The sequence below is a fragment of the Dermacentor albipictus genome, chromosome 7 (genome assembly GCF_038994185.2).
Source record: "Dermacentor albipictus isolate Rhodes 1998 colony chromosome 7, USDA_Dalb.pri_finalv2, whole genome shotgun sequence".
NCBI classification, from domain to species: domain Eukaryota; kingdom Metazoa; phylum Arthropoda; class Arachnida; order Ixodida; family Ixodidae; genus Dermacentor; species Dermacentor albipictus.
In genome coordinates this window covers 107,118,026-107,130,587 of record NC_091827.1, presented here as the reverse complement: position 1 = coordinate 107,130,587, position 12,562 = coordinate 107,118,026, and the positions used below count along the sequence as shown (strand labels likewise).

The window sequence follows — 12,562 nt, the reverse complement described above, 5'->3', positions numbered from 1 at the left end:
GCAGCAGCAGCCTGTTTCATTGCGTCCAGCGGCAGCAAGCGTCAGTATGACCGTCCGGACCCGTTCACCTACATGACCGACGGGGAGTTTGAGCGTCATTTTCGCCTGTCGAAGACATCAGTGCGCCGGCTGTGTGACGAGCTAGGCGAAGACTCTCGTCTGCGGAGACAGTGTGGCAGGCTTCATTCGCTCACCGTCATAGAGCAAGTCATCTGTGCGCTCCGTTTCTACGAGACTGGGAGTTTTCAGAGAAGCGTCGGCGCCGAGCGTTACATTGGACGCCATCAAACTACTGTTAGGCACTGTGCCAGAGATGTGTCTGACGCGCTTATCGATGCGGCAGTGCGTAAGCGGTGGGTAGCTTTCCAGAATACTGCGGCTGAGCGGGAATATATAAAAGAATGCTTCCTACTTCGTGGGAACATTACGAACGTAGTCGGGTGTGTCGACGGAACGTACGTAGGAATTAAGGCGCCTTCAATGTCAGCGTTACTGTGATTAACATTGAAGCAATGTTTAGACACGCCATATTGCCAAATTTGTCACGTCTGTGTAGCCGACTTAAATTTTGTGTTAGCGACATCTCATATGCGGCTGTTATGATACTGATTTTTTCGCTGGTTGATGACTTTTTGGCGATTGTTCTACTTGTCTGTCAGGGTGCCTTCCAAATGGCTCACTTTGTTGGGAAAGAGGTTAATTAAGTATAAATAGATAAATAGATATTCTAAATTGTGTGAAGTAACCTATGAATCCTAATCTCATAAAGAACTTGGGGTTCTTCATTGGTGAAGTTACTTAGTATGCACAATGTTGAATTTTGGTTATGCGTAATCTATCGGCCGCAGTATGAAACAGCGAGGCATTGCACAATTTGTTGCAGCTCGAGATGTGGATGTTGCGCCAAGCCGGTTGTGCCTGTGCATTTGTGGCGAAATGAAAATGAATTGAGAATCTTAATGTTATGGCTTGCATGAAGAAAACACTTCAGATTGTTTGCTCTGTTCACCGTCGATGCATGTGCCAGAGGTTCAGTGTATCTTCTTCTTTTGGGGGGGCGGCGTTATTCTGGATGGTTAAATTGTATACTTTCGTCTCATAATGGGGCTCTAATTCTTGCGCAGTAGAATAATGCACATCCAATGCTCTGCAGAACTCTCTGTACGTGAAGATGTCATGAACCACCAAGGCGAAATTACATATCGGGAGAAATGGGGTCCAGGTGCCAATGAAAAGTGGGTCTTTAACCCACCATGATAAAAATAAAAATTGCAGAGCAAATAGACCATTTGTACAGCTTTAGAGCAATGATTACACAAAACGTGACATGCTCAAACGAGTAAACGCTTGCCGCAATGCCAAAATAGGCTGAGCGACATGCAGCGTATATTGGCATTGAACATGTCTCATAACCGTTATTTTTATCGTAAGCCCTCGCTGTCACACCTTTCCCTCCGACACTCCCTTTACTGAAATGTGGCACTGTCTTTCCATTGGTGTCATGATGATAATGGTAACGGCAGCAGCAAGGCTGGTTAATGCTTGCCCCTTTGATTCCTGTGAGTTTAGTGGTAAAGAATATGGCACGTGCATGCATACACCTGTGCTGCAAAATTTAACATTTGTGATTTTTTGGAGAGCTAAATTGTGTCGGGAAATTTCAAAGATGGGCACCATTGTGGCCTAATAACTAGAGCATTGGTGATGTTGAAGACTGGGTGTATTGGTATAGTCGCTTGAAGTTTAATTGCACTACAATTTGACGGGACACAAAGATGAGAAATACACACAGCAGAATGCTTTGCTGTGTGTGTTACTCTTCTTTGTGTGCCGTTGAATTGTTGTGCGATCCAACTTCAAATAGAGCATTGGGCTTCCTTGGTGCAGGACCGAGGAAGTGTGAGCTATTCGACAACATGCCAGTGCATTGCCGTACAATTATGGAAGTCGGAAGGTTTGCAAACAAAGCTTTGCTTTCAAATCCACCTGCTCATGTTATACAAGCACTGATTGCAAGAACCATCAGACAAAAATAATGGTGAAATCAATGGCCTGTGAAAAGTGTAATTTGTATATTGACACTGTTGACATAATAGGTGCCATACCGGCCTCAAAATTGTACTGGACAAAGCAGTTTGTTTCCTATGTGAAGGACAACCTCCCGTTACATGCTGTGCAGACAACCAAGCTCAGTTTGTTTTGACGTGCTACACAACATTCACTGTAATCTGTTTTTGATTCTAAAGAAGTGCCAAACACCACCTCTTTTTCAAGGACATCATGGGAATATTGAGACCTTTTACAGCCCCTGATAATGGAAGTGTGGCCAGCCAGCTTTGCTTGGATCCCTTTATAGATTTCTGCCCCTGATCATTGTGTGCTATCAAGTTGCAGAAGTCTATGCAACTAGTGCAAGGCATTACGTGTTTCTGTAGGCGGATAAAACTTTAGGAGCCTGCGGAATCTGCACTTTAAGGCAGGTGAACACAAGCCTGCGCCAATGGGCACGCACTCTAGAATGACATCGCGCCGCCGGACAGACTAATACCTGCTCGTTGGAGAGGGACTATTTCTTTAGACGTGGAGGCAATCGGCTGCTGCGCTTTGGTCATCTGGGCGGAGCCTCTCCTGTCTTCTGAAGCTTTTTTCCGACTGTAAAGCATGCTGCTTTTTATACAACACGAAAGGACAAAGTGTTCAATTATTTCGCCTATGAAATGGATACATCAGAAGTGTTCTATGCAAGGGCTTAGGATGTGTGAAATATAGTACATGTAATTATAAGGCAATGTTAAAGAATATGTGGTATCGAACATGCATGTAATGGCACATTTGAATCGGGGTGTGTTGCAGTCATATGCACAGTCTATAGGTGATAGCATTATTAAGCTCCTGCTGTTTCCTGTCTTTTTTGTGAATTACACGCACCGTTCATCTTGTGGCCAATCAACACGCACTGTATTCTTGCACATAGAAAGAACAAACAGCACAATGACGTGTATGCTGCATTAGTGTCTTTTTTATTTACATGGTCCAAGAGTGGCACAGGTTGTCTAACGTTCTTGCCTATCTTGAAGGGACACCAATGCATGTTACAAGTCTCCTAATATGCACAGCTCGATGTTTACTGCAATAATTATATTCATGTTCTTGAATAATAAACAAAATATTAAACTGAAAGCTGCTTTATAAGGTGCCTTCTGTGGGCTCGACAGGAGAGCATTGAGGGCACTGATGCTACTGTTGCAGAGCAGCCCTCTGGACCTCTGCCACACTCTCAAGAGCACGTGCCTGGCACTCGCCTACTGCCACCAGGCGGTTGAGTGCCTCCAGCAGAAGAATGTTTTGCTGCAAAACGGTGTATTGGAATGAATCATCCGCATACAAACCATTATTTACAAATAAATATGCTCGTTGCACTATTAGTACTAAGTGCCCTTAACTGTGGAAACCTCTAGTGTAGTATGCATAATTAAACAATGCGTTGGGACAAGGTTGCTTTATTTTTCATAACTGGGGTTTTCTTTTTCACAGCCAATTGTCATGTTGATTAATGTGCCAACAGCTAAGGTGGCCCCGCACCTTCACGAGTCTCTACTGTCAGCACCACAAAACTATTTTTGTTCGCTGCAAAACAAATGCCTCACCCTACAATCCCCTCTTATACGAGCTGATTGCATCCTGTGCCTACAAACATCATATTTTTGTCCCATTACGCAATTTTCTACCACCCTCGGCTGTAGTTCTCTCTCCTTGACATCCATTCTGTCACGCTTATGTAATCACATGTTATGAATTGGCAACAAGTGATCAATTACCTGCATGGCCTACCTGCCGATTCTTTTTTTTTTCTTAATCTCAACTAGCATATCAGTTGCCACGATTTACTACGCCACTGTCTTCCTGCCTTAATGCTATCTCCAACAATTTTTGTTACTTCCCTTTCTGCACAGTCATTGACATCTCAAGTTTCTTTGTTTGCCTCCAGGTTTATGTACCATATTGCATAACCGGTAGAATGCAATGATTCTAAACTTTTTTTCAAGGATATCGGTAACGTGGCGATCACGATTCGGTAATGCCTTCCATGTGCTGTTCAACCCATGAAATTTTTATGTAAGTGTCCTACTTTATATCAGTACCTGCTATTGGTATTTCACTTGGATAAAGATACTCTTTCATAAATTTTGCGGCCTTAATGTCACTCATGACTTTCTGTTATCTCAGCAAGTTAGTGAAGGTTACCTTCATCTTTTCCATATTTTCGCGGGCCTACCTGCATATAGAAGCACGAACACTCATTGGTTCTCACTGCCTTCTTTAAACTGCTGGACATTCAGTTCGTTACTACGAAAGCGACTTCATCCGTGCACTCTTATTATGCTAAATATGAAACAGTAGAAATTTACTTATCTGCAGTTTGTCGATGTCTCCTTCACTGTGTTGGTAGCGAGATCCATCGTCGGTACCACCTCCTTGTCGCATCGTAGCTATATAGGATGTCTGCCTTTTGCCCACACTATGTAATGTTCGTGACGCTCGCAGTCACGCTGAGTGGAGAAACTCGGCGCACTCGCAGAAGCAGCACTGGACAAGTTGTTTCCTCAGTACTGCGCCGTAAACAGTAGGTGCGCGTTGCGATCTGTAAAATCGCCGAAGCTATTGGCAGTCTTTCGTGGTGCGCGGAAAGATTGCTCACGGAGGAACAGAACTATCCAAGATATAGTGGTCATCGTCGAGCGTGATCACTACGTCGCGCACTGCAAGCTTGTTGTACGAGTTTGTTTACACTGGGCGCCTCCGATGCTTAGCCGCCATGCTCGCCCGGTGAATGGATGTGATGGCGCCACCACAGCGTTCCCTCGTGGTATAATGCGAAGCGTACTAAATTACAAATTAGTCTAATGCACATTCAGTGTACATGTTGTAAGCTTTAAAATGCTTCTAAACCACGTTAAACTAACTAATAATATTGTACTAAATGCGTTTGTTTTATAACTCGCTTGTGCATGTAATGCACTCGGTGGAACGAGAAACAAGTGAAAGAAGGCACGACCATGCACCGACGGTATGATCACATGAGCCCCAGTTTTTCGACCGCCCAGAAGGCATCGCCCAAGGAATTATAGCCAGCCAGAGTGAATCTAGATAAACCAATGAAACTGGAGGCTTGTCGAAAGATAAACTGTGTCTCGGTACCATTCGTGCCATTCGACACCAGAGCTCGTGAAGATACCGAGTTTCGCGAAACTCGCGCATCCTGCATAGCACCCCTGAACAAGATATTAGTGAATTTGGGTTTTACGCTGTGGAGAAATGCAAATACCACGTATTCGCCCAACAAAAGTGCAATACATTCACGCAGTGCAGGCGCAACAATACAGCAGCGATACAAACATGCAGTAAGTGAATCAATTTTTGATATGAGGGTTTGTAAAATGAGGAAAAATAGCACAGTGGCTGCGGATCCGTACGTACACCATGCTTTGCACGTTGATATTATTCGTAAACCATTCTGAATTATCGCACCGATAGGCCACATCGTCTCTCAATATCATGTCTTCATCGCAATAGAATAACTAGAGGAGAGGTGATTACGAAAGGAATCTACAAGTATACTAAATAGTGCCTGTCATATTAGTCTTAAGCAAATTTAGACACACACCCGGAATATTCACAGATCCCAGTGGTGACGGACCTCCCGGTGGGCGAGAACCTCCAGGACCACCTCTGCATTTTAGGCACGGCAGCCACCACAACTAGGAACGTGGAAGTGTGGCCTCAAAGCGTCGCCGCCGCCACCGAGTACGCTCTGCTTAAAAGAGGTACGCGTGCACATCACTGTGAGAATATTCTATTAAACTCTGCTGATTAGTGGGAACCTGCCACGTTTAAGTCAGACCCATTTGGAACTACTGCAGGTGTCGCGTAGGTGAAGCTTTGAGATAACTCAGGGTTCGGAAGCAATACGATAATGCTGTTGAGTAATTTCCTTGGGAAGGAAGTTCGCAAACTAAATTTATTTTTCTTATTACCACATTTGATTACTACATACAACTGGCGCCGTGATCGTATTTGACATAATTCACGCCAATTTCCGCCTTTGGATATATGTCACAAAAAACGTGTCTCTTGTATGAGCCACTGGATTGGCACTATTGGGTACCTGCCGACATGGATAACATTGGAATAGACCACATGAGCCATTGGGTATGTTGAACTGGCCATGTGCCACTGGGTACATGCGTGCCCGATCAGATTAGTAGAGCAACAGGCGCAGTGTGAACGAAACGGCAACAAACAAGGGAAAAAATTGTGACAGAACACATCTCGCGATCACTGTCAACGCTAATTGGTTTTCACCTAACTGATATAGCCTTTTTCATCGGGCGAGGAGGAAAGGGCGCGAGGCGAGCCCTTTCTTCTCTCTGGCTTGGGCGACCCGGCGCGGCGCTGCTGGAAAGTTTTGCTGTCGCGTACTGCGCAACGATTTCGAGATGTTTTAGATCATACTTTGTGAAATTTGCGCAATGTCCCTTGATATGTATTATATCATACCTACGGCAGTTCACCTGCAAAAAGAAATGTAAAAAAACCGTAGCATTTTCTCACAATCCATGGATCTCGCAGCAGTTAATAACATCATTGCGTAAACGGGATAACTGATATAGGAAAACCAAAAGGCAACCGTTTAACATTAACTTACTTGCCCGATATAAAAACTTCTGTAACACTCTTACCTGTAAACTGAAATCAGCTAAGTGATTGTATTTCGAGCAAAACATTTTACAGGCGGCTATTAAAAGTAAAAAAAAAATGGGAGATTGTCAACTCTTTCTTAAACACCCGCCGTGGTTGCTCAGTGGCTATGGTGTTCGGCTGCTGAGCACGAGGTCGCGGGATCGAATCCCGGCCATGGCGGCCGCATTTCGATGGGGGCGAAATGCGAAAACACCCGTGTGCTTAGATTTAGGTACACGTTAAAGAGCCCCAGGTGGTCAAAATTTCCGGAGTCCTCCACTACGGCGTGCCTCATAATCAGAAAGTGGTTTTGGCACGTAAAACCCCAAATATTATTATTATTATCTTTCTTAAACAGGAACACACGACCAAACCAAGTATCGAGAATTTTAAATGATGGCGTCGAGCTAAATTCCCTTGCAGATATGGCTGAGGCTTTTAGTAGTTTTTTTCTTTCCTAACAATTTACCTCTCCTACAGAGACCATCAGCATGAACCGCCTACCTCATTCATTCTTGTTATTTCCTACAACGCCGGAAGAAATACCTGCAGTTATAAATATTCAAAGAGTGGCCAGTGCTGGAATTGATGTGGTCCACCCTCCTAACAATAAATTAATTGTGCACTTAATTTCAGATATACTTTCATTTATTGTTAATTTATTTTTCAAGACTGGTTAATTTCCTTCTCAAATTAAGCGTGGCAAAATCATCCCAGTTTTTAAGAAAGGCGATAACTCATTATTAAATATTCACAGATCTATTTGCATTCTGCCATTCTTTGGGAAAGTTATTTAAAAGCTAATTAAAATACGGCTAACGAAATACCTTTCTAAATTTAATATTCTCTCTGCAAGCCAGTTTGGTTTTCGCCGCAGATATTCCACAGAGATGGCACTTATTCATCTTACTGATCAACTAAAAAAATTAATCGACGAAGGACTTTTCGCCGCCTCAGTTTTTATCGATCTAACGCAAGCATCTGATAGCATAAATGATAATATCTTTTTTTCGAAGATCGAAGCTCTTGGCATTTGTGGGCCTGCTCTCTCACCACTAAAAAGCTACTTATATAACAGAGTTCAAGTTGTTTCCATTTCCAACGCTTGTTCTAGACAGCGAATTACTAACGTTGGTCTGCCCTAGGGATCTATCCTGGGGCCACTTCTGTTCTTGGTTTATATTAATGATTTACCTAACTGTCTTTCTTCCACAAAATGCATTCTTTACGCAGATGACACCACTAAATTCACATTTCATAAAGATATCTCATCTCTCGTTAATAAGTTAAATACTGACCTAGAAAATATCCTAAGGTGGTGTAATGTTAACATGTTATCTAATAATGCCACTAAGACTAAATTTGTTGTATTCTCTTCTCATCAGCGAAACACACCATCCATTCCACCTATCACTTTCGTTTCTCACCACCTTCCTCCAAGTTCATGTTCATCATTTCTTCGTGTTCTACTTGATCGTAATTTGACATATCACAATTATATTGCACATAAAAAGAAAATAGCTTATGGTATACGCATCTTAATTAAAACACGTCCTTACTTCTCACGTGCCACATTACTCTCAATTTACCACTTTTTTGTCCACTCTCACATTACTTATGTCATAATATGTTGGGGTAACACCTATAATACTCATACTGCATCACTCCAGACAGTTCATAACCGAGCCATACGAATAATTACTTACAGCCCCCACTTTTATAATGCCACTTCCCTACTACACGAGAATAACATACTTACCATATCTGGACTCACTATATACAACCTAGGTATTTTTTTCTACAGATTTGTGAGTAATGAACTACCATCGATCCCATTTTCGCCTTCTAACCTGATGATTCATAGTCCCACCAGATTTGCGTTCAATAACAATTTTCTTTTACCAAGAATCCGTACTAACTATGGTAAGGAGACTGTAGAATTCTCTTCCATATCAATATGGAACATCCTTCCTTTCACAATAAAAAAGACAACATCTTTATCACATTTTAAAAGAGAACTAAAAATTCATTTTTATTGACAGATTAACGACAATGATTACTGTACTCGGTCATTGTTCTCTTTTCTTTCTCTTTTTTTTCATTTGTTATTGTAAATAAACTGCTGGTATTTTGTTCGCGCACAATTTTGCTGCTACCATGAGATATGCTAAACCTTGTTATTTTTTGTAATCAATCCTGTACTTTGTTCTGTAACCGTTCTTTTCTTGTTGCTTGTATACTTCCTTATTATATGCTGTTGTTGTAGCTGTTCAATAATAAAAATAATAATAGTAACAATAACTGTTCTTCTACAGGAGGTCCCGATACAGTCTTTCACTATGAGACCTCCTTCTTCATACTAAGTACTTTTAATTGTGACCCAACTTCTAATAATAAATTTTTGATTCTAATTCTGATTCTGATATAAGATCGTCGGGGAAGCCTTTCGGTGCATCGGTAACTACAGTACGCAGAAATATCTCTTAGGGGCGCAAACATGTGACTCGCATTATCAGCCGCGGTGTGTATGTGTGTGTGTGTTGTGAGCTATTTTGCGTACTCCGGTTTTAATTCAACGAAGCAAACCAGTGTCTCTCTATTACCAGCATGAAATGGTAAATGTGCTCACAATCTGATCACTTGGTGTAGGGTTTAAAACGTAAGAGCGCATAGGGCAGGCGCTATCAAATATTTGTGATCTACTGTCATCGTTCACACGCATGTGAAATCTAGTAGGCTTGAAATCACTATATGTCTACGTTAGCCTCCTGCATGAGGCCGATGGCGCTGCTCAATACAGTGATCACTGCAGTTGGTGAACCAGCATGATACATATATAAGCTATGTGCTGAGGCATTGCCTTTTTGCCCCGTAAAGCTATACTATATGAGAGGGATCGCATAATAAGAATGCGATGGCGATTTTTAGGAGCAAATTTCCGTAATACGCGTAATTGCGTAGTAGAGAACAAAACGAACGTAACCGAAAGAAAACATCGGTTGTCCTCTTCCTCAAAAAAGAGAGAGAAAACGGGATAACGCCGCGATACGACCTCGCATAGCTTATAGATGGCAACGTTTATAGATCTATAAACGTTGATTCCATATGCTTGAACCATGCGCTATATAGAACAAAGATATCTGTAATCCAGCACCTACCAATGCTTAGGACGTTCGCGCAGTTCGCAAACGGTCACTTTGCTGGAAAAGCCTAATTCACACTGTATGCTATGCTGTTATTGTTCACCAAAACTATTTGATTCATGGATGGAGACCTTATCCACCGAACCTAGTAGTCATGCAATGTAATCTGCAGCTAACCGTTTGAACGCTTGTAAAAGTATAAAAGCACAGCTCCTATCGTAGCAGAACGGCACCCACGCTGTTGCGATCATCGCGTATTTTCCATTGCTCCTAAACCGCAGCTTAGGACTAGAGAAGAATACTACAATAAGGTCACATTAGTGAATGAAAAATTCGGAAAGACAAAATTCTCTTCGAGCCTGATTGTAGGCTCAAACACTCGCGCACATATCGCGGTGCGTGCTCCGTCCGCCTCAACGCCAGCAGAAAGTCCGGCCATACGAACTTAAACCACTTAAGGACGTCTCACAGAATCGTTTACAACATACAAGACGTCGCGCCATACTAAACAGACCACACGAGCGCGAAAGCAAACGCCAGAAACTACCGCCGAGTGTATACCTGCCATGCAAGACGGAGCACTCCCCCAAGCCAGCATGCCGACTGCCCATAGATGGCGCCACTGCGTAGTAATACGGTGACGCCAATGAAAAAACGTTGTATAGCAGCACAATTAACGTACTGCCATCATTGAAACAAGTTATATCTGTTCATCATGAAATTACGGAGTGAAACCACGGTGAACATTTTACCCAAAACAAATATACGTACTCAAGCACGAAAAAAAAAAATGTCAGGACATATCTTTCTATCACTGTCCACGTGCATGGACAGTGCAATGCATTTATTGCATTTAGCGTTAACTCTATATATAGCGAGACAACGTACTGCCACGGTCAAAACGAGTTATGTAGGAGGTGTGTACTGCAGCAGGATTCCTGTTTCTCTCCTCCCGAAGAACACTCTGTGCAACCTAGCAGCGCCATTGAGAAACGTGCGCGTGGTCTGCATAGCGGGCCAGTGTTTGACAGCGCTGAGAAACGCATCATGCGTAAACCAGGCTCCTTTATCGCACTTATTTCTAGGCGCGCTGTGCCATCAGCGGCAATGCAGAGGATTTTAAGGGTAGCCTCCGAAACAATGAACTTGGAGCGCACCGCTGAGAATTCTTTCCCCGCATACCGCACACTCAATGGTACATCAGTGACTCAAACTGGCGATAGGTTTAGTAAGGAGCTGCACATACAAAGTGCGTTTCTGTCGCTGGCCGGTAAAGCGTTAGTGTGAAAGGCGTTTATCGAAACGTGGCGTATATATTCATCGCCATTGCATCGCTGCTATTGCATCGGGTTGCTGTCCTCAGGGCGCTGTTGTGACGTGAATTTGGTTCCGCTGAGCGTAGGACAAGGTTAATAGATTTGTTTCTAATTCTAGTGCAGCGCATTGCCAGTGCCACATATATAGTTGCCCAACTTCGTGTCAAAAAGTTTCTTGAACAGCAACACACATCCACAGGCAGATATCGAATGACTCACGTGGATATGAAAGAGATTCATTGGAGATCAGCACCGACCAAATGCCACATGCCCGGTTCTGCCAGTCCCTATCAAAATGATTCATCAAACAGTGGTACCTACAGCGAACAGCGAATACCTCTGGGACTCCAAATGAATTCTTTTAGTTGTACTTCAGCGGTCGTGCTTTTTTCATTATATAGCTGCATTTATTCTTAGCTATGCCATGGTCAAAAGTTGGGCACTTGCGCAGGTCCATTTTCTCTTCCGGCTGGAATCGAGGCTACCGCCTTCATGAACACATCGTTCGCGTCAAGGGAATACCCGGATTTTCAACTGTACCTGCTCAGCATCTCGGGTGCGAGTGTTGAAGGCGAGCGGTTCATAAAAGACCTCGGCATTCGGCAGGACGTGAGTATCATTCACAAATGGGGCGTTGGAAGAAAGGTACAGTGAGTGGGAGAAAGAAAAACATCACGTATTATTGTGACAATGAATTCAAGGTCGACACATAGGGAAGATTTTACACATCCGCCGATTTTGGAGAGCAGCATTTCTGAAGTGCTGATTTACACTTTATAACCCTGAGTCTTCTGTAACGCCTTTAGCAACGCAGCGATTGCGTGCCTGCTCGGGAAATAAGCAAAATGCTGAACGTGTCGGAGGCCTCGCGTAGATTTCAAGACAGGGCCACTAGATGGCGCAGCGCGTCCAAAATGAAGCAGCAAACGGCAACAAAGAAGGCCAAGTGGAAAGTCAGAGAGGCTGAAATAATCATGGGTGGCGGCAATGGAGAAGAAACCTGCCATGAGTAACTACTTAAGAGGAAAAAACTAAATCAGGAAAGAAACAATTTATAACTCAAAGGGAAGCTCATTACTTTTCCAAGCGAGATCGGGATGCCTTAGAACACGCACCTATAAAGCGAGATATAAGAAGGAAGAAGAAGCATGTGCTTGCTGCGGTGAAGCTAGGGAGACTATGGAGCATGTTTTATTGGAATGGAAAGACGTCTACCCAGCGGTCGATTTAGGCGCCATTGGCCTCCTTGAAGCACTTGGGTTCAGCGAGAGCAGTGGAAAACTGCACAGGTCCGCAATAGGGATTCGTAAGAGGCGATTAGAGGATTAATGAAACAAAAGTAGGGAAACGGCAAAAAACGAA

The 12,562-nt window shown here is 43.2% G+C and overlaps 1 protein-coding gene across 1 annotated transcript in view; it reads left to right on the top strand.

Annotated features, from left to right (window-relative positions):
* The window catches only part of LOC135903468 (glucose dehydrogenase [FAD, quinone]-like), a 119,782-nt gene that overhangs the window by 74,482 nt on the left and 32,738 nt on the right, over nucleotides 1-12,562 (top strand). Inside the window, exons 7-8 of the mRNA XM_065433793.2 lie at nucleotides 5,681-5,825; nucleotides 11,652-11,809. Of these exons, the coding sequence (XP_065289865.1) occupies nucleotides 5,681-5,825; nucleotides 11,652-11,809 (303 nt within the window). The remainder of the gene's footprint in view (nucleotides 1-5,680; nucleotides 5,826-11,651; nucleotides 11,810-12,562) is intronic.